We start from the raw sequence: 27,167 nt of genomic DNA on the forward strand, positions 1-27,167 counted from the left end.
AGTTTTCCAGCAGCTCCTTCTCTCACCTCTGCATTGAACAATAAAGCTGTGTGTATGTGTAGAGAGGAGCTGAAAAAGGAGACAGATGGTTCTTTCATTACCAGGTTGCTCCGGATTAATTGAGTTGGATCTGTTATTTTTTTCAAGGAGACTGAGCTGGATCCTGTGGATAACCAGTCATGAGCTACAGTCATGTAGTACATGCAGCCGGTTTTGCTGTTGGGTTTCTTTGTTTTTGGTAATCACGTCATCCTGTGGAGAATTTAGGGAGGGGCCTGTAGTGACTTTACTAAAGCAGTGTTTTCATTAAGACTTCTTTTTAATGGCTTAAGATTTTTCTTGAGTTGCTGAGCCATCCTTGTAAGCATGCTGAATTTGTGTTTTGTTTCAGCACTTGGAAGTGAAGAAGCAGCACAACCTCTTATCTTGGATCATTTCTAGTGGACAGTATAGCAGCAGCCTTCTGGGCCTCCGGCGCCCTTACCACATTCTACACCCTCACAAACAAAGAGGACCTCTGGGAAACAGATTCCTAAAAGTGCAGGTGAGCAAAAGCACCAGGACTGTCATCTCAGACTTCTTAGATGTTTGAACACTTGAAATGTTCTGATACAATTCTTATACAGTTTAAACTGTCTTTATTGGTATATAATTGCTTTACAATGTTGTGTTAGTTTCTGCTTTAATAACAAAGTGATCCAACCATCAGATCAGATCAGTCGCAGTCGTGTCCGACTCTTTTCGACCCCATGAATCGAAGCACGCCAGGCATCCCTGTCCATCACCAACTCTCGGAGTTCACTGAGACTCAGGTCCATCGAGTCAGTGATGCCATCCAGCCATCTCATCCTCTGTCATCCCCTTCTCCTCCTGCCCCCAATCCCTCCCAGCATCCGAGTTTTCTCCAATGAGTCAACTCTTCAGCCATATGTCTACATATATCCTGCTTTTTGTGAACCTCCCTCTCACCCCACTCTCCATTCTACCCCACCCTCTATCCCACCCCTCCAGGTCAGCACTGAGCACCAAGCTGAGCTCCCTGTGCTTTACAACAGTTTTATGCTGGCTGGTGACTTTAAATACCCTCTCCTTCTATGTATACAGCTACCTGTTAATTTATCTCTTACTAGTTTAACATGTAGCCAGAGGGCCTTTGAAACTATGTTATTATGTAACCAGTGACTCTTTCAGTTCAGTTCAGTCCAGTTGCTCAGTCCTGTCCAACCCTTTGCCTCTCCTCAGACTGTAGCACTCCAGGCCTCCCTGTCCATCACCACCTCCCCGAGTTTACTCAGACTCCTGTCCATTGAGTTGGTGATGCCATCCAACCATCTTATCCTGTCATCCCCTTCTCCTCCCAATCTTTCCCAGCATCAGGGTCTTTTCAAATGAGTCAGTTCTCTAGCATATCCCAAGATTGAGCTATAAAAGCTTTAGTTATTATTTTTATTCTCAATCTTAATGGCCTTCTTTGGGACTGTTCTAAACCAACATCAAAGTGAAAGAGTAAGTAAACTGAAGTTACAACTAGAATATTACATGCATCACAAGTGCTGTTCACCAGCTGTGTTAGAATGAACTCTAGTTCCCTCTCTGCCTTTATGCTACAATTAATAATATTCACTCAAGTATTTTAATATAGTTTGTAGTTATATTCTCCTTACATTCCTAGAATCCCATGTACAAATATACACCAATTTATAAATTTATTCTGAGAAAGCTCTGGAGCTCAAATGTCTACTAGGAATTAGCTCTGTGTTTTACCCATGAATCCATCATCTTTCTGATACGTTGAGATTTGTCAGAGAACTATTATTCATCTAGCAAATTTGTCATCACTTTGTTTACATATCATTTTGTGAAGGACACTTATTGACTGACAACATTGTCCTTTACGGGTACTGGGGAGTTTGGGCATTTACAGTGGTTTGGGGATTTAGTCCTTGGGAATCTCTTGAGATCTTCATTGTTCCCACCAAAATTATGAGTGGATTCAAAGCCTATTCCTCGTGTCCCAAGCCACTGGGCTTGCAGAACTCTTGAGCATAGGCTGGAGGTAGGGCTGGGTCTTTAGTTTCTTCCTGCCAGAATATTTATGTTTGGCTACGTTGGGTCTTCGTTGCTGCATTCGGGCTTTCTGTAGTTACACTGAGCAGGGGCTACTCTCTAGGTTTCTCATTACAATGGCTTCTCTAGAGCATGGGCTCTCGAGCACAAAGTAGTTGTGCCTCATGGGCTTAATTGCCTTAAGACACGTGGAGTCTTCCTGGAACAGGGATTGAATCCGTGTCCCCTGCACTGGCAGGTGATTCTTAACCACTGGACCAGCAGCAAAGTCCCAGAAACATCTTAACTGAATGAAATCTGGGCTTTAAAGGGCTTCCCTTGTGGCTCAGTGGTAAAGAATCCATCTGCAGTGCAGGAGACATGGGTTCAATCACTGAGTCAGGAAGATCCCCTGGAAAAGGAAATGGCAACCCACTCCAGTATTCTTGTCAGGAGAATTCTGTGGACAGAGGAACCTGGCAGGCTACAGTCCATGGGGTATCAAGAGTCAGACACGACTTAGCAACTAAACCACCATTGCTGGGCTGTAATCTCTTGGTGATTTGTGGAACTGCCTTTCCTGTCTGCCTATATATCTCCTTCTATCAAGAAGATGGAACTATTTTGAGTCTTTATAGCCTAACAGTGAAGAGCAGAGATTCTGGTGTGTACCTGAGTTCAAATTCCAGCACTGCCACTTACCACTTGAGCATCTGTGGGCACATTATAACTTCTCTGTGCTTTAGTGTCTTCATCTCTATGATAGGGGTGGCCTTTCTTAAGGGGTGGTTTTGAGGATTAAGCGAGTTATATACCCAAAGCATTTAGTTTTATTGCCCTCTGTTGCGTTGTTTCTTCTTCTTTCTCCATTCCCAGTCTAGGGCTGACAGATATTCAGCTCTTCATCCTTACCTTATTAGGATGAAGGTGTTAGGTGTTGCTGATTGACCCCAGCATTTGCTTCTGAGCCTCGAACATAGTATTTGAATCCTCAGCATTGTAATGGATCCAAATCAGAGTGTAATATGAAAACTATTTTCCAAGTCAGATTATCTGTAAAGCTCTTGATTTCATTTCTTGCTTCAAGACATAAATTTGGGGTTGCACAGAGTCGGACACGACTGAAGTGACTTAGCAGCAGCAGCAGCAGCTGATTACAAATCTAGGTTGTTTGGTTTTACTAGTGCTCGGAGCAGTTTTATTATGAAAAGCATAAAACAGTATGGCTTCTATAGCCAGAAATATGGTCTGAGTTTTGCTAATGATTTACTATTATCTTAAATGCCTTTTTATTTTATAAGCAGATGAGTAAGGCTTTATAATACAGATACTTTGAAATGTTTAAATGAATGTAGAGAAATAACAGCTAGCATACAGTAATGGAAGCTTAATTTTTTTTTTTTTTTTTTTTTTTTACTTTTGTTGTACAACGTCATGAGTTCTGTAGTATATTTACAAGGATGTTATGAAGTTAGTTTTTTAGCGACGTCTTGGTGTATGGGCAGCTGATACTTTATTAGTTTTAAAAGAAGAATTAAAAACAAGATTAGGAAAGTCCTTATCATGTGCCAGACATTTTTCTAAGTGCTTTATATTTACAACTTACCTAGCTCTATTAGGTACTATCTTTATTCCCATTTTACAGATGAGGTATAAAGAGATTTAAAAACTTCCTAGGGTCATATGACTAGACAGAAGTAGAACTGAAATTCAACCGAGGGGTCTGATCACCACACAGGCAACTTTAACACCCAATTGTGCTGCTACCTACGAAGACTAAATTGTATGAAGAAGATGAGAAGGAAGATGGAAGAACCAAATTAAAGATTCTTAAATGCCAGGCTAAGCGATTTTATGTGTATTTGGCAGACAGTGGAATGCCACTGAAGGTTTTCCTGTGAGGCAGGTGACAAAATGCGAGCTGGCCTTTGGAGAGTTTATGCCAGCAAGCACGTGGGCTGGTTTAAAGGGAAGATAGCTTAGAGATCATTGCTAGTGGTTTGAGAAGTAATGAGAACATGGGTTTAGGAATAGGATTGAGATAAGAGCTCGAGAACACCTGTATTTAGGTGTGGTGAGGAAGAAGAAAAAGGACTTAGAAGCTCAGGTAGCAGGAGTGAGACCCTGTGCCGCCCAAGGGAGGCATTTTAGGGATTGAAAACTGTAGAGACTGGAGAGGACTGGAATGAAATGAAGTTCAGTTCAGTTCAGTCGCTCAGTCGTGTCCGACTCTTTGCAACCCCATGAATCGCAGCACGCCAGGCCTCCCTGTCTATCACCAACTCTTGGAATTCACTCAGACTCACATCCATCAAGTCGGTGATGCCATCCAGCCATCTTATCCTCTGTCGTCCCCTTTTCTTCCTGCCCCCAATCCCTCCCAGCATCAGAGTCTTTTCCAATGAGTCAACTCTTCGCATGAGGTGGCCAAAGTACTGGAGTTTCAACTTTAGCATCATTCCTTCCAAAGAACACCCAGGACTGATCTCCTTTAGAATGGACTGGTTGGATGTCCTTGCAGTCAAAGGGACTCTCAAGAGTCTTCTCCAACACCACAATTCAAAAGCATCAATTCTTCAGCGCTCAGTTTTCTTCACAATCCAACTCTCACATCCATACATGACCACTGGAAAAACCATAGTCTTGACTAGATGGACCTTTGTTGGCAAAGTAATGTCTCTGCTTTTGAATATGCTATCTAGGTTGGTCATAACTTTCCTTCCAAGGAGTAAGCGTCTTTTAATTTCATGGCTGCAGTCACCATCTGCAGTGATTTTGGAGCCCCCAAAAATAAAGTCAACCATTGTTTCCACTGTTTCCCCATCTATTTGCCATGAAGTGATGGGACCAGATGTCATGATCTTAGTTTCCTGAATGTTGAGCTTTAAGCCAATTTTTTCACTCTCCTCTTTCACTTTCATCAAGAGGCTTTTTAGTTTCTCTTCACTTTCTGCCACAGGGGTGGTGTCATCTGCATATCTGATATTTCTCCCGGCAATCTTGATTCCAGCTTGTGCTTCTTCCAGCCCAGTGTTTCTCATGATGTACTCTGCATAGAAGTTAAATAAGCAGGGTGACAATATACAGCCTTGACGTACTCCTTTTCCTAAGACTGCAGGGTTATTACTGTGTACCCACGATGGGCCTGGAATCAGGCTGAAGGAAAACCCACATAAAAATGTTCTCCTGAGCTGCCAACTCTGCTACTTATGAGTGAGGTCACTTTTGGCAAGTCTTTACTTTTTTCCTAAATCCTGTCTGCTTCTCCTGTTATGTGGTGACATAAGACCTTACTCTGCCTGAATGCCCTGAACTCTTGCAGTTTTTCTAGCTCTAAGATCTATAATACTTGGGTTCCAGTTGTGAATAGCAGTCATTGGAAATGTTGTTGTGATTGTTTGGCAATTCAGTTGGCCCTTTGAGGTAAATAAGGTGATGAAGAATGAAGTGTCTGTCCCTTAGGTGTAATCTGAGAGAAATCCTATATATTTTCTCTGAGGCTGTAAACAATATAGGAAAGAAAATGTCTGGGAATTTACAAAGAGACTGCAAACATCTCCTAGAATGGTGAACAAAATTTTTCTCAAAGCCATTTATTTTCAGAGAGTCCTCTAGTTTGTTCAGACAAAATTCTGTTGATTAGAAATTTTCAAAGATCAAGCCCAAAGGACTCTTAAAAGTGGTATTATGGAACTTAGAACGAGCTTCCAGTTCCTCTCAGACTGCTTTTTGTGAAGCCCTGATCCTCTTCATGGGATCTAACTCCTTTTTCCTTGGACCTGCTCCAGCAATGCTTCTCAAACACGCAGATCACTGGGGATCTTGTTAAAATGCGTATTTGATTCTGTGGATCAAGGAGTGGAGCTGAGATTCTGCATCTCTACCAGGTTCCCAGGTGATACTGAAACTGTTAACCAATGAAGGTTCATGAGCCTATAGTGAGGCCAGATAACTAAATGTCAGATTTTGGAGCAGAGTAAGGTTTATTGCAGGGCCAAGCCAAGAGAATGGGTGGCTTGTGCTCAAAACCCCTGACCTCTCAGTTTATTTGGGGGGAGAAGTTTTTATAGGTAAAATATGGGATGAGAGAGGCAGGGTGTGTGACTTTGTTCTGATTGGTTGGTGGTGAGGTAACAGGGTATGTTCCAGGAATCTTGTGCTGAGCCTGAAGTTACCATCTTATGCCTGGGTGGGATGCTGTAGTTTCTGCAGAAGAACTCAAACATGCATCAGTTCAGTTCAGTTCATTTCAGTCGCTGAGTCATGTCCGACTCTTTACAGGAGTGAGACCCTGTGCCACCCAAGGGAGGCGTTTTAGGGATTGAAAACTGTAGAGACTAGAAAAGACTGGAAGGAAATTAAGTTCAGTTCAGTTCAGTTCAGTTGCTCAGTCATGTCCGACTCTTTGCGACCCCATGAATCGCAGCATGCCAGGCCTCCTGTCTATCACCAACTCCCAGAGTCTACTCAAATTCATGTCTATTGAGTTGGTGATGCCATTCAACCATCTCATCCTCTGTCCTCCCCTTCTCCTCCCACCTTCAATCTTTCCCAGCATCAGGGTCTTTTCAAATGAGTCAGTTTTTCACATCAGGTGGCCAAAGTATTGGAGTTTTAGCCTCAGTATCAGTCCTTCCAATGAATATTCAGGGCTAATTTCTTTTAGGATGGACTGGTTGGTTCTCCTTGCAGTCCAAGGGACTCTCAAGAGTCTTCTCCAACACCACAGTTCAAAAGCATCAATTCTTCGGCTCTCAGCTTTCTTTATAGTCCAACTCTTACATCTATACATGACTACTGGAAAAACCATAGCCTTGACTAGATGGACCTTTGTTGGCAAAGCAATGGCTCTGTTTTTTAATATGCTGTCTAGGTTGGTCATAACTTTTCTTCCAAGGAGCAAGTATCTTTCATTTCATGGTGCAAGCACCATCTGCAGTCATTTTGGAGCCCCCCAAAAATAAAGTCTACCACTGTTTCCACATCTATTTGCCATGAAATGATGGGACCGGATGCCATGATCTTAGTTTTTTAATGTTGAGCTTTAAGCCAACTTTTTCACTCTTCTCTTTCACTTTGATCAAGAGGCTTTTTAGTTCCTCTTCACTTTCTGCCATAAGGGTGGTATCATCTGCATACCTGAGGTTATTGATGTTTCTCCCAGCAATCTTGATTCCAGCTTGTGCTTCATCCAGCCCAGTGTTTCTCATGATATACTCGGCATATAAGTTAAATAAGCATGGTAACAATATATAGCCTTGACGTACTCCTTTCCTTATTTGGAACCAGTCTGCTGCTCAATGTCCAGTTCTAACTGTTGCTTCCTGAACTGCAAACAGGTTTGTCAAGAGGCGGGTCAGGTGGTTTGGTATTCCCATCTCTTTAAGAATTTTTCACAGTTTGTGGTGATCCACACAGTCAAAGGCTTTGCAATAGCCAATAAAGTGGAAATGATGTTTTTCTGGAACTCTCTTGGTTTTTCAATGATCCAGCAGATGTTGGCAGTTTGATCTCTGGTTCCTCTGCCTTTTCTAAAACCAGCTTGAACATCTGGAAGTTCATGGTTCACATACCATGAAGCCTGGCTTGGAGAATTTTGAGCATTACTTTACTAGCATGTGAGATGAGTGCAATTGTGCGGTAGTTTGAGCATTCTTTGGCATTGCCTTTCTTTGGGATTGGACTGAAAACTGACCTTTTCCAGTCCTGTGGCCACTGCTGAGTTTTCCAATTTTGCTGGCATATTGAGTGCAGCACTTTCACAGCATCATCTTTCAGGATTTGAAAGAGCTCATCAAGTGTGCATAATGACGTATATTCCTTGAGGAGGAGCCAGGACACTGCCCTGAGGCTGCACTGTTGTTTCTTGACTGCTCCTCCTCGTTTCTACATCCCCTGTCTGTCCTGATTAGTGACTGTTTGCCCTTTGAAACTCAGGGAAGGTCTGTTTCCTACAAACAGAAAGTGGGAGACACAGGAAGGATTTATACCAGGGAGGGTCCCATGGGGTCCTGCTGGTTTTTGAACCACACTCTGAGGAGCTGGGATCTAAAATGTTTCATTCTACTTACCACAGAAGATAATCATACTCCTTTTGGAACAAAGTAACTTCTCTCGCCAGACCGGGAGCTCTGTTCACCATGTCTTGAAGTAGAGCACACATCAGTAATAAGTGTTCAATAGTAGTAGGGTAATCCGTTCTTACCCATGTCAGTGATTTGTATGGTTCAGTGGCATCAGTAATGTGAATTGTTTATAGATAGAGGATTTTCCTTTTAACTGAGAGATTGAAGCAAATAATCTTCATGTAAGTTAAGAAATACATTTACTATGTGACCCATGATAACATGTGTATACCCAAATCCTTAATTTTTAGTGTAGTGATTCTGAAAACTGAAGTCTCTGTGCACCAGTGTCAAATTGAATCTGAGAGACAGAGTTTTGGGTGAAGTTAAAAGGAAGAGCTTTATTACTTTGCCAGGCAAGGGGGAACAGAGCAATCTTGTGCTCTGAAAAACTGTGTATCCCCTCCTGGAAGGGTTTGGTGAAGAATTTTATAGCAGTGGTCCAAGCGTATGGTTGCTGATAAGGGTCTAGATGTGTGCAGGTCCTTCGCTCTTTTAACCTGGTCTCAGGGTCTCCTTTGTATCTGCATCCTCTTCCTTCCCTAATTAGCAACTGTTTGAATTTGCTCTTTAAAACTCGGGGAAGGCCACGGAGGCTGGAGGGTGTTCCGTACAAACAAGGAAAGGGGTGGGGGCACAGGAAGGCCTCTGTGCCCACGAGCGCACAGGGTCCTGCTTGGTTTCAGTAGCTGTATTTATATAATAGTAACTAAATGTCTGTTAACTGGTGAATTGATAAACTGTGATTATGGTATGGACATAAAATGGAAGCGATGTCATCTAATTTAAAAAGTATACAACCTAAAAGTTGAGAATTATGTTTTATTTGGTGGCCTTTCTGAAGAATGTAACTGGAGAGACAGCCTCTCAGATAGCTCTGAGGAACTGTTCCAAAGAGGTTAGGGAGGAGCTAGGATATAGAGGAGTTTTTGCTAAATTAAAGGGCTTCCCTGGTGGCTCAGATGGTAAAGAATCTGTCTGCCATGCAGGAGATCCAGGTTTGATCCCTGGGTCAGGAAGATCCCTGACCTTGCCTGGAGAATTCCATGGACAGAGGAGCCCTGTGGGCTATAGTCCATGGGGTCACAAAGAGTCAGACATGACTGAGCAACTAATGCTTGCTTTGCTAACCAAACAAACAAACATAGGTGGACATCAGAAAATTACTGCTAATCACAAAAGGGACATCTTAAGTTAATGATTTTGGTGCTTCTCTGTGTGTGGGAAGATGCAAAGTCTGGGCTCATTGAAATTACTCCTTTGATAGACATCTTAACTGTTGAGGACCCATATCCTGTTTTGCTCCCTCTCAGGGTGTGCTGTCAGAGGTTTAGGGGTGATAGAGGGAGTGGGGACAGTGGCTGCAGTGGCCGATGGTTTCATGGTGGGCAACCGTGTTGTTTATTGGGATGGCAAGCAACATTTTTTCCCTCACAGTAAGGAAAAGGAAGGAATTCCTGGTAGAAATAATGACATGGCAATTTTTTTCAAAAGCATTATGCTAATATACATAAGCCAGAAATAAGATATGTACTATCTGATTCCATTTATATGGCCTTTTAGAGAAGTGAAACTACAGTGGTAAACAGATCAGGGGCCAGAAACTGGGGGAAGAGAATTGCCTCCAAAGAGGGACGCAAGAACTTTCAGACTTGATGGAAATGTTTAGTATGATTTTGGTGATTGTTACACGACCTTACAGGTTTGTCAAAGCTCATGAAATTGTATACTTAAAAGTGGTGGATTTTATTATAATTTTTTCCCTGTACACAGTTAATCTTAAAAATTGGCCACATCATTAACCTGTTAACAGTACCTCTTACTCATAGAGTCTACCAAGTCAGTGGAGCATTAATATAAGTAGAGAAAATTTCCACTCTGGGAGAAGAAATGAGTCTCTGGGAGAAAATATGAATGAATAGTAGGAACATAAGAAGTTCCCTTAAAAACTTCTTTGTTTATTTTCAACAAAGCTGAGTCTCAAAGGAGAAATCTTGAAAACAGGAGCTTCAGTTCATTTATTTTTAACATCTAGTATAGTATATATTAGCTGAATGATTTTGGTGTGTCCTGTTACACTATTAAAAACACCAAAATTCTGCTGATAAGTCATTTCTTTTTATATTCTTTGCAGAGAGCATACCCAGTTTAGGGGGCAAGATTTGGTCATCTGCTTTGGCAGTGAGGACTTAGCTTTTATTGGGTAAAAAGATATGTCTATACATCCTAGGGATGAAATCTGGGGAAAGCATTGGCTTTTTCGAAGGATTGAAAGAGGAGGTATGTGTATGCATATAGGAAATAGCTGCATAGCGTTGTATAGCAGAAGAACCGAGGGGAAGAAGAGAAAAAAAATGATACATATTCTTCTTCTGCTATGAACAAAATGCTGTTTAGAAATCAGCCAAATGTATACAGTTGTTCCAATTTGTTGAAACTATACAAATCTTTTGTAGGGGGAAGTGTGCATAAATCAAACTATAATTTTCTGTTTATTTACTCAGTAATATCAGATTTCCCTCCTTAATTTGTTTTAAATAACAGTAGCTCAGAACTTCAGATTTCAGTTTAGCTGTTTAAGGTGGTATAATATTACTACTTAATTTTATAGGTATTATTCTTTATTTTAAAATTATGGCCTATTGAAAATTTTCAGATCTTTCTAGTAGAAATCTGATCAACCAGATTTACTAATTCCTTAAGATTTATCTCTTTGTGAATTGAACAGTTTTTCATATTATATTATTTCTAAGTATATTTTAATAGATGCATACTTTATCATTCCCTTGCTTAAAAAGTTAAGTGACTATATTAAGTTCATGCTGTTATAGTTATAAAATACAGTGATTATAGTTTTTCAGAATGTACAATTTAGAAGTTTCCCATAATGTATAGAAAGATCTCTTGAGTGGGAATGCTAACATCCCTGCTTTCATCATTGTGTGTGGAAAGAGCTTAGGGCAAGGCTGGCCATTTTTTAAGTACTTAATAAAAGTGAAAGTGTCAGTTGCATCGGACTCTTTGCAACCCCATGGACTACAGGAATCCATCAGGCTCCTCTGTCCATGGGATTCTCTAGGCAAGAATGGAGTGAGTAGCCATTCCCTTCTCCAGGGGATCTTCCTGACCCAGGGATCGAACCCAGGTCTCCTGCATTGTAGGGAGATTCTTTACCATCTGAACCACCAGGGAAGTTTCTTAATGAAGTGTGCTGTTATTTATACCATCATCAGCACCAAAGGGTGGAGCTTCTTGGTGTATAAATGAGGGGACACATTTGGATTGTGCCATTCATAATAAGGACCATTACTTGAAAGAGGGGCAGTAAATGAGTTAAAGAGAACTGAGGCCTTTCTGCCCATCACTACAGAGTCCTGTGTGTCTCCTTTAAGGCTTGGACTCTGTGGAGATGGCTGGATCTAGGAGGCTTTGGGGGCCCATGGGGCTGGAGTCAGAGACCTAGACATCAAGGCAGAGATGGAGCTGCTACTCATGCTCACAGGGACATGTAACCGCAGAGGAATTACAGGCTGAGCAAGCAGTAAACACAAAGAGGAAGGAAGGAAGGATGTAAGATCTGTTGTCAAGTTGAGACGGTCTTGGGTGTCATCGTGAGCTGTGGTCTGGTGGAGCCCTGAGTGAAGAAGGACCTCTCCCAGGGTTGAACGGACACAGGCTGAGAGCAGGGCCAGTTGGTAAGATTGTTGAGACGAGCCTTGAACAGGGGCGGGCAGCTGAGAGGAAACTTGTGGTTGAAATTCTGTCTGCACAGGGTTCTGCAGAGCCAGAAGGGATGTCCTTTTCTAACTTGCACAAGGATGCAAGTTATTTAGTGTTTTTGTTGAGCACTAGTATGCTGGGTGAGAGCAGAGGCAGAGCAGCAGCACAGCAAGACACTGGTCGCTGGCGAAACAGAGGGCGTCGGGACGAGAGTGGATGAGGACACGGTTTAGGATGCTACTTACTTAAAATTGGAAGTTTGGTTGCTGGGCTCCTGGGTTAGTTGTGAGAGAAAGAAGAATGCAGACCCTGGAAAACTAAGGTGTAATTCAGGGACCTGGCAGCAGGAACTCAGGCCTGGTGAATGACATGTTCAAGGTCAGCGTGGGATTAGTAAGAACCTGACCAAACTGTTGAGCTGCTGCTGAAGGCTTCTCAAGTTCCTTTGGGCCAGAATCAGTCTCAGAGGTTGGGGTGGGACTGAGCCTCAGATGGGCTCAGGGATGTGTCTGCATCTGGGCCTGGAGGGCACTGGGTGTACAGAGGCCAGACAGGCTGGGTCCATCCACATGGGGAAGCATGATTCTTCCCTGAAGTCATATAATATTGATTGAGATACCCACGGGGTTTTTGTACTTAGGGAATAGAATGCTGTGTCCAGAATTACTGCCGAATATGCTTTTATCTAACTGGTGGTTGGAAAAACAAGCCCCTTTATATTCGAAAAAACATTAGGAGAGTCTAAAAAAAGAAGAATCTGACATTTTCAAGTGTCATTCCGTAGGGTTTTTGTTCAGTTTTTGTAAGCAACACTGTTATGGTTCTCTGGGGCTCAAGGAAGCACCTTGAAATAAAAACCCTCCAGTTTGAATCTTAAGCATACTGAAGTTTGAGAATCACTGCTCTAGGACACTTGGAGGAAAAAATAACAGGTTTACTGAAATCCAGAAGAATGGGGTAGGGAACAACAAGGTTGTGAATAGTAGAGTTTTATTTCAGCACAGCTTTTGACTATGAACTTGATCTCCATTTCACCAGTTCCTAGGATTGTCACTGCTTAGGGGGATGGCAGGATGGACAGATTAGACCTTGTGTAGTGCTTAGTCTGGTATCAGAAGGATAGACCTGCACCCATTCATAAAAGCTCATATCTGGAGAGCAACAGTACAGTGTGTGAACTCTGGTCTGATAGATATGGGTTTGAGACCTGTTCTGCAGTTTATCAGCTCAGGAAAGTTGCTGTTTCTCTGAGCTTCAGTATGCTTATTTGTGAAATGGGAGATACGAGTTTACTATAGCCCTTACAAGGTGATTGTGAAGATTACATTAGATAATATACCAAAAGCATTTTATCAGGGGCCTTGACACATATATAATACATATATATCTTAATGATTCTAATCAGCCATTATTCACTGGGCATTGGCCATGTGCTGAGCATTTTGGGTAAAAAAATTAATACAGAACATCTAGTTATGAGACCTGGAACTCCATTCATTGACTGTCTACTTAGCGTCTTCTGTGTAACATGTTTTGTTAGATGCAGATACATACATGGAAATAAAATGATGGGCAAGTCCTGCTCTCATGGGTCTTGCCATCTAGCGGGGTCATCATTGTAACGTCTGTTATGGTCTCTGTATCAGTACATTTGTTATTTGTTTCCTCTGTGGTTACCTTGAGAATCCTAGAGCAATGATTCTCAAATTTTAATTTGGGTCAGCATAAGAATCAGACTGGAGTGCGCTTGTTTGAATACATGTCCCCAAGCCCCAGAAACTCAGGTGTAGTAGGGGCTGAGGAAAGTGCATGTTAACAAGTTGTCAGCTGGTGCAGACCCTTGAACCTGCCATATCGCTTTGGGGAGCCTGCCCTGCAGCCCTCTCCCATCCACTGTGTCTGAATTTGCATTTTGGAACTCTGCCCACCAATGGAGCACTCTCAGGAAGCTGTGTGTCTGAATTTTCTCGTTTGGGTTCCCCTCATGCCTTTTGTCTTGATAGATAGGCATAGAACTGTGAAAAGCAATGGCCACACTTAGTCTGCTTCTGTTTCTTACACCATGTGAGCTGGGACAACTCACCCCGAGAAACTTTCAGTTCCTTCATTCATCAAGGAAATGATACCTGCACATCCATTTATCAAGCTTGTTTTGAGCCTTAAGTGAAGTGATGGCATACAAGCTTTTTTGAACTTAAAAAATATACTTTAATTATTAAAGAGAAGGAAAACCTGTTGCCAAGATTGAGCCCACTTTGGTATATGTAGTGTGTGCTCAGTCACTCAGTCCTGTCTGACTCTTTGCGACCCCATGGACTCTAGCCCACCAGGCTCCTCTGTCCATGGGATTTCCCAGGCAAGAATACTGCAGTGGGTTGCTGTTTCCTACTCTAAGGGATCTTCCCAACCCAGGGATCGAAACCCAGTCTCCTGTATTGGCAGGTGGATACTTGACCATTGAGCCACTGGGGAAGCCTCTGGCATATGTAGATTACTCATCCATTCAGTTATGTATCATGATTTGAGAAGAAATAAGCATTTGATCTCTGCCAGCGATTCCTGCTCTCCCTTGAAACTCTACTCACACTGTAGGTGAATAATTGATTTATGGTTTAAACTTTGTAAGGGTATTTTAGGGACCCTGGTCTTATTAATAGTGGCATCTGCAGCCAAGAATCTGCTATGTATTGTTTAATGTCAGGATTTTGAAACTTGTTTTGGTTATTGGAGCTATGTTGAAGGGCTTTGTTTCCCTTTAAACCAGGCACTCTGTGTTAAATCCTAACTGGTGTTGCTTTGAATCTTTGGCTTAAAGCAAAATGGTTGTGTCATTTATAGACTTACAATTAGAGACTTCACTTATTTCTGCAAGTTTTTTCCTGTGAGCAAGCAGAAGAACTCGACATGCTTATCACACGGATATCCTGGCTGTCCCCAGTTTGCTTCGCAGCTTGAGTATGGATGCTGTGAGTTGCCCATGACACATGAGAGAGTGAAAAAGCTTCCAAAATTTTTCTGAGTTGGTGTACACAGTGACCCTTCATGAGTAGATTCATTTTACATTTTGAAGGGAAAAAAATGTTTCTCACCCTTCTTTGGTTTCAACTAAACAACGAACTGGTGAGGCAAAAACAACAATCTCACTTACTCATACTTCCTTGTTCTGTAAAGTAATAGGTAAAATTTCCAAGGAATATATTTTGAGGGACAGGTAAGCAAACTGAATTGAAAATACTGAGTTCTTCCTTTAGACTTTAATGTGCTGCTTTACCTTAGATGCAAATTTTTTTTGATTAATTTTAATTATATTTGACTGTGCTGGGTCTTCACTGCGTGCAGGCTACTCTCTAGTTGCAGTGTTCAGCTCTCTGATTGCAGCGGCTTCTTTGTTGTGGAGGGTGGGCTGGCTTGGACTTCAGCAGTTGCGGCTCCTGGGTGCCAGAACACAGGCTCAGTAGTTGTGGTGCGTGGGCTTAGTTGCTCCACAGCATATGGGGTCTTCCCAGATCAGGGATCGAACCTCGTGTCTCCTGTACCAGGGAAGCCCTAAGTATGTTTTTTAAAAAACTGCTGTTACTGGTAAGTGGTATCCTTGTTGAGTGTTTGCATAACTGATATTACTTTGGATGGAGTCTTAAATATTTGAGTATTTAAACAAATTGTTTGGTGATTATTTTGGCCCATGGTAAAATGCCTTCCAGGACAGTCTTAAGCCTGGTATTCGTAATTTCTAAAACTTTCTTGGTCCAAGTCTAATTTGTGCATTTTAGAACTTAGTTGCTAAACATCGCTGATAACTGAAACCATCAGATATGCAACAAAAAAGGCTTAGTTGCGGTGTATTTTTAGATGAGTCACAGGATATATAGAGTTCCTCAGTGTTCTTTGGAGTTTTTTGTATTTATCCTACATTCGTGTTTGTGTGACGCATGAAAAAAGAAACATTTGCCAGGGCCAGTTCAGTCCGAGGCATGAGCCAAGGCCAGTCCAAGCCAGCTCCCTGTATCCTGTCCGCATGAAGCCTGGCTCATGGCCTCTGGCTAAAGGGTTTAATATGATCACTTCTCTCACATGGGCTTCCCAGGTGGTGCTAGTGGTTAAGAATCTGCCTGCCAGTGCGGGAGACGCAAAAGACACGGGTTCGATCCCAGGGTCTGGGACCCCCTGGAGAAGGAAATGGCAACCCACTCCAGTATTCTTGCCTGGAAAATTCCATGGGCAGAGGAGCCTGGCAGGCTACAGTCCACAGGGCCGCAAAGAGTTGGACACGACTGAGCAGACATTATTCTCTCACACAGGAAGGGGAAGAAGTGGAGCCAGCATTTGCTGCACATGTCCTAAAGGTCAGGCTCGCTGTCTCGCTGTCCTTGTTTCCTCAATAAACTAGGTAAGTGATGCATCCACCATCTTCACTCCCTCATTTTCTTGGGCTTTCACTCTGATCATCCAAAACCTGAGTTTTCTCCATTCCTTGGATTTTTTTTTTTTTGCCAATTATTTCTCAAGAAACCCAGAACCATACTTTTTTTTTTTTTTTTTTTTTTACCCACTGGATGATCATGCAATTTATTTCTTGCTTTTTACCAAAAACTTAAGATGATTTCTAAAATAATGCATAATATGTCAAGACATATATTACAGAGGGATGAGGAAGACAGAATAAAGTGGACAGGGAGGCCTGGGCCCAGGAAGATCTGTGCCCTTCCTTGCTTTACTCTCTCTGCCCGCAGAGGGTGTGGCCTTTGTGCCATGGCTGTGCGCAGTTGACTCTTCCCTTCAGTCCAATAGGAATACTGCTCAGGCTGCCCAATGGGTGGGCCAAGTCTCCCTTTGGTTTTCTCAAACCCATGCACTTGACTGTGTAGGAAACAAAACTCAGAGCTGGCTTTAGTTTTAGAAAACAAACAACCATAAGATATACACGCTTCTTCAGCACTCACTTTCGTGTCCTCAGTTATGCCAGATGCCCATCCTTTTGGCTAATGTGTCTACTGGCCCAAAGAGGATGCTTGTGTGCTGTCACTCCTCAACATGTGAGAACAGTCGGGCTGGAAGAGGAAGACTAATTTACCTAAGGCCCTCCCACCCCCAGGCCAGGAATTATATGGAGTTGGGCCATGATTTCTGTCCTCTGATTTCCAACCAGTTTTGATTGGGGATTTTGTTGCTAAACTGGAAGTATGTGTAAACTAAAGTTTGCTTGTTTAAGGCATTCATTTGCTTCCTCCTGACACAGCCTTCGCTTCTAATTAGTTTATAATAGTGGCCTGTGGGGGTGGTGGCTGCATTCATTGCAGTGAGAAGCAACAGCTGACGGCGAGGGTGGCGCACCTAGCAATCTCCATGGGATCATCACTACAGTTGAGGATCACTTCCAAACAGCCCCGCTCCCTCAATAGCTCCTGAGAGTCTCAACTCTAATTGTGCCCAGAACAATTAATGACACTTGTTATGATGACCTCACATTATCAAGAACAGTTTCGAGTGTAGTCGATTATACCTATAAAGGCAATGGCACTCTTTAAGAATCTAACCAATCACATACATTTCAATAAAATTACAAAAAGAAAAAAGAATCTAACTAGACTCACATGGTCTACACTGCATCGCCCTAATTGAGGTTAGTTTTCTTGGTGGCTCAGATGGTAAAGAATCTGCCTGCCAATGCAGGAGACCTGGGTTCGATCCCTGGGCCAGGCAGATCCTCTCTAGAAGGAAATGGTTACCCACTCCAATATTCTTGCCTGGAGAATCCCATGAACAGAGGAGCCTGGCAGGCTACAGTCCATGGGATCCCAGAGTCAGACATGACTGAGTGACTAAACACTTTCACACTTTGGACAAGAGTGAGTGGAGTGGTACGTTCAAGTCTAGATGGACCAGAAACCTGGTAAGAGATGCAAAGATGCACTGAAATAAAAACATTTTTAAATTTGTCTTTCACATTTACTTACATGCAGAAGTGAGAACATATTCATATCTGCCTATGAAGCAGAAGTGGAAACTAAAGAAAATGTTTTAGGCTTAAAAAAAAATCTATTTTGTAAAGGTGCTAAACTTACCTATGCTGTGACATGGTGCATATAAAAGTGTGTAAAAATTGAGGCTATGGTAAATATTTTTTAGTAGTTTTTTCCCCAGTCTTTTAAAGTGAGGAAATGACTTTTAGCTTATATAACATTTAAAAGTCATTTTGAGCACTGATGAAACAAAATGTTTTTTTTACATCTTAAGGTATATATTCACTTTGTCTTGAGAGAGAGAAAATAGATATTTTTCTAAAAAATGGGTATTAAATAGATGTGTAAAATTTTGTTCTGAATGAATTTTTTACTTCTTTAATACGGGAAAGTATTGTTCTAAACATGGATCGTGTTGTGTTGTTTAAAAAAGATGAGAGACAGAAAAAAAAAATTCTCTTTCTGCATATTTAGTAGGTGTTTCCAAAATAACAGGCTGACATCAGTTTCTTCTGTTCTTCCCTCTATATGTTTCTTTATTCACTAATGCTTGTAGGTAGGTCATTGTGTAAATCATCTGTGTAATGATCTTGGCTTCATTCCCTGTGTTCAGGTGGGCCAGCCATGAGAGGGTACCTTTTGGCCATCTTCCTGAGTGCTGTCTTCCTCTATTATGTGCTGCATTGTATATTGTGGCGAACAAATGACTACGGGTAAGTCTTATTTTTGCTGCTTAAAAATGGCCCCCGACTGGGTCTTTCACATGGACACACAAATGATATTAGAAGGACCTATTACAAAGCAAACAAACAAACCCTGTAACATTTTGAGCCTTTTCTAGCTTTTCCATTATAAGTTAGAGTTTTACCATCCTAGTATCTTATTCATTACAAATAACCGTTTAAATATTGGTAAGCAACATTGGGTTTTCTTTTTTTTGGACTTTTCAGTGAAGCAGTGCTCTTGATCATCTTTGGGATTCTGATTTATATAATTCATCTTTTTGAATTGATGGAGTAATTCTTAGACTCAGTGGCATTTGAGTCTTCAGTTCAGTTCAGTTCAGTCGCTCAGTCGTGTCCGACTCTCTGCGACCCCATGAATCTCAGCACACCAGGCCTCCCATCACCAACTCCCGGAGTTCACTCAAACTCACGTCCATCAAGTCAGTGATGCCATCCAGCCATCTCATCCTCTGTTGTCCCCTTCTCCTCCTGCCCCCAATCCCACCCAGCATCAGAGTCTTTTCCAGTGAGTCAACTCTTCGCATGAGGTGGCCAAAGTACTGGAGTTTCAGCTTTAGCATCATTCCTTCCAAAGAAATCCCAGGGCTGATCTAAGAGTCTAAAATACTGGGATAAGATTGTTGATAAATGTGGACACTTACATATGGTTTCCTTTGTTTAAAAATATTTGCTGAATAGTGATATAGGCAGAATTTGAAGTGACTTTGACTTGAAATATTACATGCAAAATTTGGAGAGGCACAGATAACTTTATTACAGAGAAAACTCCTATATTAAGCTTTTTATCCTTTTCCCTTTTCTATTTTGAAAAGTATTTACTTAGTTTGAATAAACAGATTACAAATAAGAATTAACTACAATATGTGACCTGAATAGAAATGACTGGAACAAATACAACACAGAACTTGATTTCCTTGCACTAGTCGCAGAGCATGTAACAATTGAGAAAGCTTCAAAATCAATTATATTTCTTTGAAAAAGGAGTAACGGCAGTTCCTGATCTATCACAACTAATCAACTTAAATACAAGCTTCCGGACATGAATTTCATGAGTGAACCCACATGATCATTTTTTTAAAACAAGGAAATTTTGACAAGTTGAAGTAAAGTAAAATGGTTCATGGCTTCTAAGCAACAGGTTTTGTTTTTTTAAAAAACAGAAGAAAATTCAGAGCAGCATTGTCACAGGATAAATTAATGCTATACTACCATATACAAAATTTTGCTAGAGCTGATTAATTACAATGCAACTTTTCAAATTAAAGCAAAACAAATCCAAATATTAAAAAAATGATTCTGTCTAATCTGAAAGTGTACTGATTTCTGTAAGTCACAGAGCATGTGATGTAGGGCAACTATTTATACTTTCCTTGTGATGTGTTTAAAAAAAAAAAAGGGAGGTGCTTCTAAAAGCAAAGAACTTACTGGAATTAGAGACTAAATTGACCATGCAAGTATGTCTCTCCATATGACTGTTGCTGGTGCTTATCAGTGCCAACCAGACATTTCCTTGAGTCACTCTATGACAACTGTCCTTTTGGGATTCAAGTTCACAGTTAAGGCTGGGCTGTTAGGTTGAAAAAAGAGCACTGTTGTCATTTAAGCTTTTATACCTCCCTCAATTTCTTAACACCTGAATAAGTCCAAATACAGGATAGTTAATCATTTCTTTTTCTAGAAACAAATGAAGTCACTTGTCTTTCTTGTTAATTGATGCTTTTTCTGCTTTTTCTCCTGGGAATGATTTTTTTACTTGAAACAGTGAACAGATGAACCTCAGTTTATATCTAAAAAATAAACTTGCCAAATGTTGCTGATACTAAAAACAGATTAGTTATTGTGGGAGAAGAAACAGATAATCTAGTTTAAACAGTGTATTAAACATTTTATAGCATATAAAATGTTTCTTAGCATTAAGTTTTTGTTATGATGCTACCCTAGGGAGAAACGTTAAGGAGAAAAACTTTCCCGATTATCTTCAATATAGTTAACAACAAACACCTCTTATAATGGTAATTAATATGAATTTGTTTTTTATGAAGTATTCTAATTTACCAAATTTCACATTTAGGTGGGGTGGGGAGAGAGGCTCTCTCTTCCTAACTTTCCAAATTCTTGAGCTATACTTTGCTTAACTACCATTCCCACCAAGAGTTTCAGACCATTGATAACCATGCTAGTCTATCAAGAACATTCTAAAATATTTTCTGTAATAAAGATAAATAGAAAAGTTAATATACATATTGCTTTATTTTGCAATGTTTGCAACAAACCATGTAAAATTACATGCTTTGAACCAAAAGTATCCTCAGTTACACGAAACGGTTTTTTTTAACACTGAGGATGGGTTATTCAAAAATACTAAAATGAAAGCATCAAAATAGATTATGTCTTTTTCTCCTCAAAATATATCTTTAAAACTCAGAATTCAGAAATTACTTTGCTTGAGTTTCCCAGAGTTCTGCTCAGAAATTGCCTACTGTTTAGTATAAATGTTTAAAAAAAAAAAACAACTCTTCTGCAAATGACTAGAGCAGAAAAATTGTGATGTGGACAGCAGGTTGGAAAACTCAATTACTTAGCTTGTAAATGTATAACGTGGTTCTGGAGAACAGCTGTCTGTTAGTCTCGAGGTATCCTTTCTTCCTATTGCCAGTCCTTTGGCAAGGAATCAAGTCTTAATGACCTTTAAATTCTGAATGGGTGGTATTATAAGACGTCAAATAAACCACAAAAAACTCCTTCACTTAGACAAAAGTTCAGTATTTTTTGCCAGTGTTTGAATAGTAGATGCTAGATCATGTTTCTAGGTTTTGTTTTACTAAATTAAAAAAAAAATGGTGCTTCTGCATTTGATTTCATTACTGGTTGGTTGAAAAATCATTGTAAGGCTCTTTATGGAAGGAACTTTGGCAAATCATTGTAATGCTCTTTATCGTCTCTGGAAAACTCCAGTGCCAGGTGCATGGGTTTGGCTGTAAGTTTTGAGGTTTTTGGACAACCCGGCTTTGATCCCTGGGTGGGGAAGATCCTCTGGAGAAGGAAATGGCAACCCACTCCAGTATTCTTGCCCGGAGAATCCCCATGGACAGAGGAGTCTGGCGGGCTACAGTCCATGGGGTTGTAACAGTTGGACTCGACTTGGTGACTAAACCACCACCACCAATGAGTCAGAGATCTTAGAAGTCTGATCCTACACCACGTGAGGCTCCTACAGGCATCTCTCCCTGTATCTTTGCTCCTTCCTGTCTCTGTTCCACACTTAATAATGGGAGATAAGAACAGAAGAGAAAGCACGAAATTGGCTAGATTGCTAATTCCCAACAAATCATATTCTGGCTCACAGGGGAAATGATAAAGAAGACAATGAAAAGGGTCCAAATTCAGCACATTTTTTGGTCATTAGAATTCGAGGCATGTTCATGTCACTCCTAAACTAACACATTACTCCACAGAAAATATCATGAAATTACTTCAGATGCTGTGAACTTGCTTCCTTAAGCAATAATGAATAATTATTGTCTTTAAAAAAAACACTCAAAGTTTAGCTTCACTGTATCCTCAAATAGTTTGTTTTCTATTTTAATAGACTTGGAAGCCAAGTAATATTTTATACTTTATTTTGTCCTCTGACTATAATTTGACTTTCATGGCTTGGTGTCATATCCCACCATATTTATTTATCTTCCTTACAAGTAAATCAAGAGGTTTTTGCCATTTGGGGTATTTACCAAAGATGAGTCTCTTCAACTAGCCTTATAGTACGGAAACCTGGAGTTTTAACTGGGAATTTTGTACTAAAAAAGTTTAAAATTGAGTCAATCCCTGAAGGGGTTAGGCTATTTCTGTCTGAATCTGATGATTATAGAAGAAAACTGATTGGTTTTCTTTTTTAGGTTAATTCTCCGTACAACTGATGATCATTCCTAGTTTCTCATGTGAAGCCGTTTTCCTCTTTGCTGGCTGCGTCTGGATCCTGCTGCCCTGTCCCCTTCATCTAGCTTCATTGTCATGCTCTGTCTTGTTTCACAATACCCTTTCACATGGTGGAGACAAGTGTTCCATTCAGGAGACACACAAGCACCTAACCTGTGCCAAGAACAGAGGAGAGTTCGCTGTGATGCCAAATAGTGGGACGGTTGAGTCCCCAGGTCACAGGCAGGGGCTACGGAACCTGCCCAGGGCAACATCTCTCTGGCATTTACTGCCCATAGGTATCCACGCAGGTGGCATGGAGGACCTTGACAGCCGTGTGCATTTCTCAGGAGTTCAGGAACTTCTAAAATATGAGCCAGGTCATGGCTTCCATACTGTGGGCGTCCTAGTTCTTCTTTCTTTATTTTTTTCCTAGTTCTTCTCGAAGGGTCCTTTGAGTCGCTGCTCTCTGACCCTTCTGGGTCACTTGTCACCTCAGCCTTTTTTCCACTCTCTCTTGCTTTATATCCATGAATCCTCAGACATGTCCAGGACTAGGAGAAGTTTCTGTCCTACCTCAGGGGCTACAGTGAGGATTCCTATCCCCTGTCTGAGAAGCCTCTCCCTGGTGATACCACTTGGGTTCCCAGGATACCGTTTGCTTCCCCTTTGGGCTGGCTGCCCAGTTCTACTTTCTGACTGACACTATTTTTTGTCTCCTAGGGTGACACCTATGGAAATGAAGCAGAGAAATAAGATCCGGTCTTGTTTATCAAAGCCAGCTTTTGCCTCTCTCCTGAGGTAAAAATACAAAAGAAACCGTGGCACACAAAATGTTCAAAAATGTGTTTGTAATTGTTCTCCACACTTGTTTGCTTTTTTTTCTGTGCAAATCTTAACAATGTAAAATGGATACCCTACATTTAAGGAAGAGCTTGACTGTCCTATGTCTTTTTGTGCTTTTAGTCAGAACTCTGCATATATTTTAAGAAAAGGCATTGAAGAACTCAGTCAGACCAGTTTTCTTTTCACACAGGTGAGATTAGAGAGGTCTGGTTGTCTTTGATCATAAGCGTGCACTGTCCTTTTAGGGTTTTATTTTCCCACCCTTGTTCCCATGTTATTTTCCGCCCTTTTTATTTTGTGGTTTCTTCTGCCTTACCTCTAGGTTAAAGTTTACAGCAGAAATTTTCCTTTCACAAACTTTTAATGAACTTCATAGAATATAAATAATGATTATTGATTATGGTTATCAGGACTTGAAAAGAATTTACTTTTCCATCCACAAATATTCTCTTATCACCACAGCTTTGATAGAGTGCTGGTCAAAATGCTTCCAGAAATAAATAACAGTCAGGTCTGGGCATGTTGAATTGTGTAAACACATACAAGCTTTTCAGCATTTTTGTCTGTTACGGATCTAAAATTCACATTTTTTTTTTTCCTTATTTCCTTATATTACTGTACTGTCCTGTCAGCTTAAAAAATATTCACAGCCTAAAAGTTGAGAGTTATGCTTTACGTGGTGGGCATTTTTAGGACTTCAAGTCCAGGAGGCAGCATCTCAAGTAACCCTGAGAGAACTGCTTCAAGGAGGGAAAGCTAGGTTATATAGAAGTTTTGCAACAAAGAGCAGGTAGTCTGAATGTTAAAAGATTATTGCTAATTAAAGGAAAACCAGACATCTCAAGGAATTTAGTGCTTTTCTGATGCAAGAGTCTGGGCCCACTGAAATCATTCCTTTGACATACACCTTAGCTGTCTGGGGCTAATGTCCTGTGTTTTCACATCCTGAGTTCCCAGGGGCTCACCAGTTCACTGTCAGTGGTGGCTACAATCACTGATGACTAAGACAGTATTTACTGGTGTGGCAGGAAATATTCCATTTCTCAGTACCTTTCCGTGACTGGTTCTTAATCTTTAGAGGCTACCAGTTCCTTTAAAATCAGCCAACTCTGGAATGCTTTAGAAACATAAATATTTTTATGTCTAACTATGGGTGTGCCATGGCTGCTTGTAGTCAATCCATGGATGTGTGTCCGATTAGGACCATTGCAAAACTAGAAGAGTGATTAAACAAATTTTTGTTTACCATGACCCATAGTAAGAAGTATATCTTGCCTTGGAACTTAGTGTTTGTACTAAGTTTATTTATAATAAAAAATAAACAATTTTTACCTCTCCTACTCCAGATACCCTATAATCTGTTCTATTCACTTTTTAAAAATGAGCTGATCTTGACTTGCAAAATTGACTTCATGAGCCACGAACGGTTGCAAACAGCAGGTTTGGAATGCTTCTCTAGAATCAAGGTACCCTTTTATCTCTAGCTTTAGCGAAGAAAGGTATTTCCTTTCTGAGAAAACCCAAAGGGGTTAAAGTATTTATGAAAGACTGCTCAGCAGATGTGTAAGTCTGCACACCTGTCCTTTGAATAGCATTCCTTGGAGGCAGGGCTATCCTTTGCCAGTAACCACTGGGAGAAGCTCTGCTGGGAAACCTGGCAGTGTTAACCTGTGGTTAACGTGCTAGGACTGGACAACTTTCCTTAGTGTTGAGGTTAGGCGTAGTTTCAGCTTTGTTAGCTGAAACAAATGGGTTAGTAACTCCAGATAATAGCTACTTCACTTTTTTATAGCTTCTGTTTCTTTATCTTGTCAACTGAATTAAAAAAAAAATCACAACCTAAAAGTTGAGAATGTTTTACTTGGGAACCTTATTACCTTACTATGGCTCAGCAGGTAAAGAATCCACCTGCAGTGCAGCAGACACAGGAGATGTGGGTTCGATCCCTGGGTCGGAAAGATCCCCTGGAGGAGGAAATGGCAACCCACTCCCGTATTCTTGCTTAAAAAAATCCATGGACAGAGGAGCCTGGTGGGCTACAGTCTATGGGGTCACAAAGAGTTGGACACGACTGAGCGATAGAGCAGAGCACAAACACTAAGGACTGGAGCCTGAGATGGCAGCCTGTCAGATAGCGCTGAGGAATTCTTCCAAAGAGGCAAGGGAGGAGCCAGGACACAGAGTAGCTTTTACTGAAAACGACAAACAGACATGTTGTCAAACATTAAAAGATGACTGCTAAGCACAAAAACAGACATCTCAAGTTATTGATTTCCATGCGTTTCTATAGATAGGAAGATGCAGGAGTCTGGGTTTATTGAAATTATTCTTTTTGTTATGCACCATAACTGTCTAGGGCGCCAAGACCAGTATTCTGTTTTTCTCCATTGTGAATTTCCCTCTGGGGCAGCTGTAGTGGCTGACGGCTTGCTGGCCTCATCATCCTTTGTTTACTGAAATAGCAGGTCACCTTTTTTGTCGACAGTCTAAATTGACTAGTAGAATTTACTTTTCTTTCCAGGCTTTTGTAGGAGTACCAAGAGCAGATATGTAATATGATTATTATAATGTAATATAACCCACTGTAATATAATACAATGTCATGTATAATTATTATAGATAAGGGTGATACTTATTGAGCCCCAACTATGTGTGAGACATGGTACTATCAACTGGAAAAAAAAAAGAAAAAACACACAACTAAAAGTTGAGCATTATGTTTTATTTGGGGTGTTACTGAGGACTTAAGCTGGGGATACAGCCTCTCAGATAGCTCTGAGGGACTGTTCCAAAGAGGTATAAGAGAAGCCAGGATTTATAGGAGTTTTTGCAAAAACAACAAACCAACATCAGGGAGTCAAACATCAGAAGATTAGTACTAATTAAACCAGACAGACATCTCAAGATAATGAATTCAGCCCTTTTCTATGTGTGGGAAGATGCAAGAGACTGGATTATTGAAGTTACTCCTTGGATATGCACCATAGCTATCTGGGGCCAGTATCCTGTTTTTGTTTTTCTTCCTCAATTCCCGATAGAGTGCAGTTGGAGTTCAGATGGAGTAGCTGAAGCCTTTAAGGCTTCAACATCCTTTGTTTACTGAAATGGCAGGCCACATTCTTTGCCCACAGTGTTGAACAATTATTTCATTTAGAAATTTAAAATCAGAAGACCTGACACTTTTCCCAGAGCAGATCCCAAGCTTAGAGATCAACGCTGATACAGATAATGACCTTTTGAAATTGGCTGGGATCCCCCTCTCCAGGCTGCTAACACTTGTCACAACTGAATCTGACATACACACTCTTCTCAGGTAGGAAGGGGTGGTCTCTCAACTCTTTGCCTAGTTTGAATATGGTGTCAGTTCTCAGTTCAGCTCTGGAGATCTTGAGCTCCTCTGACTTGCCCAGGTTAGTAGTTCCTGAGAAGCAAAACCAGGATAAAGCTGAAGCTAATTCATCCTTATTTGTGCATGCGTGCATGCTTAGTCGCTTCAGTTGTGTCGGACTCTTGTGACCCCTGTGGACTGTAACCCATCAGGCTCCTCTGTCCATGAGATTCTCCAGGCAAGAATACTGGAGTGGGTTGCCATGCCCTCCTCCAGAGGATCTTCCCAACCCAGGGATCCAACCCATGCCTCCTGCACTTGAAGGTGGACTCTTTTCCACTGAGCCATTGGGGAAGCCCTCGTTCCTATTCTAGTGCTTCTTATTTCCATTTGTCGTGTGGCCTCTGAAAACCCAGGGGCACTCTGGTCTCTGCCTGCAGTTTATTTAGGAAGAACAAAACTGGTAAAGGCGGAAAGAAGG

General features: G+C 41.1%; 1 protein-coding gene across 13 annotated transcripts in view; it reads left to right on the forward strand.

Moving 5' to 3' along the window:
- ST3GAL6 (ST3 beta-galactoside alpha-2,3-sialyltransferase 6) overlaps positions 1 to 27,167 on the forward strand; it is a 135,138-nt gene that overhangs the window by 62,663 nt on the left and 45,308 nt on the right. For 8 of the 13 annotated variants that reach the window (XM_061439674.1, XM_061439559.1, XM_061439769.1 and 5 more), the window contains 4 exons: positions 392 to 544; positions 16,190 to 16,278; positions 18,465 to 18,564; positions 23,236 to 23,313. In XM_061439674.1, the coding sequence (XP_061295658.1) occupies positions 18,476 to 18,564; positions 23,236 to 23,313 (167 nt within the window). In that variant the 5' untranslated portion in view covers positions 392 to 544; positions 16,190 to 16,278; positions 18,465 to 18,475. Of the gene's footprint in view, positions 1 to 391; positions 545 to 10,954; positions 11,867 to 16,189; positions 16,279 to 18,464; positions 18,565 to 23,235; positions 23,314 to 23,478; positions 23,549 to 27,167 lie in introns of those variants that run through there. The other 5 variants (XM_061440211.1, XM_061440128.1, XM_061439830.1 and 2 more) reach the window with 4 other exon arrangements.

The sequence above is a fragment of the Bos javanicus genome, chromosome 1 (assembly GCF_032452875.1).
Source record: "Bos javanicus breed banteng chromosome 1, ARS-OSU_banteng_1.0, whole genome shotgun sequence".
Lineage (NCBI taxonomy): Eukaryota > Metazoa > Chordata > Mammalia > Artiodactyla > Bovidae > Bos > Bos javanicus.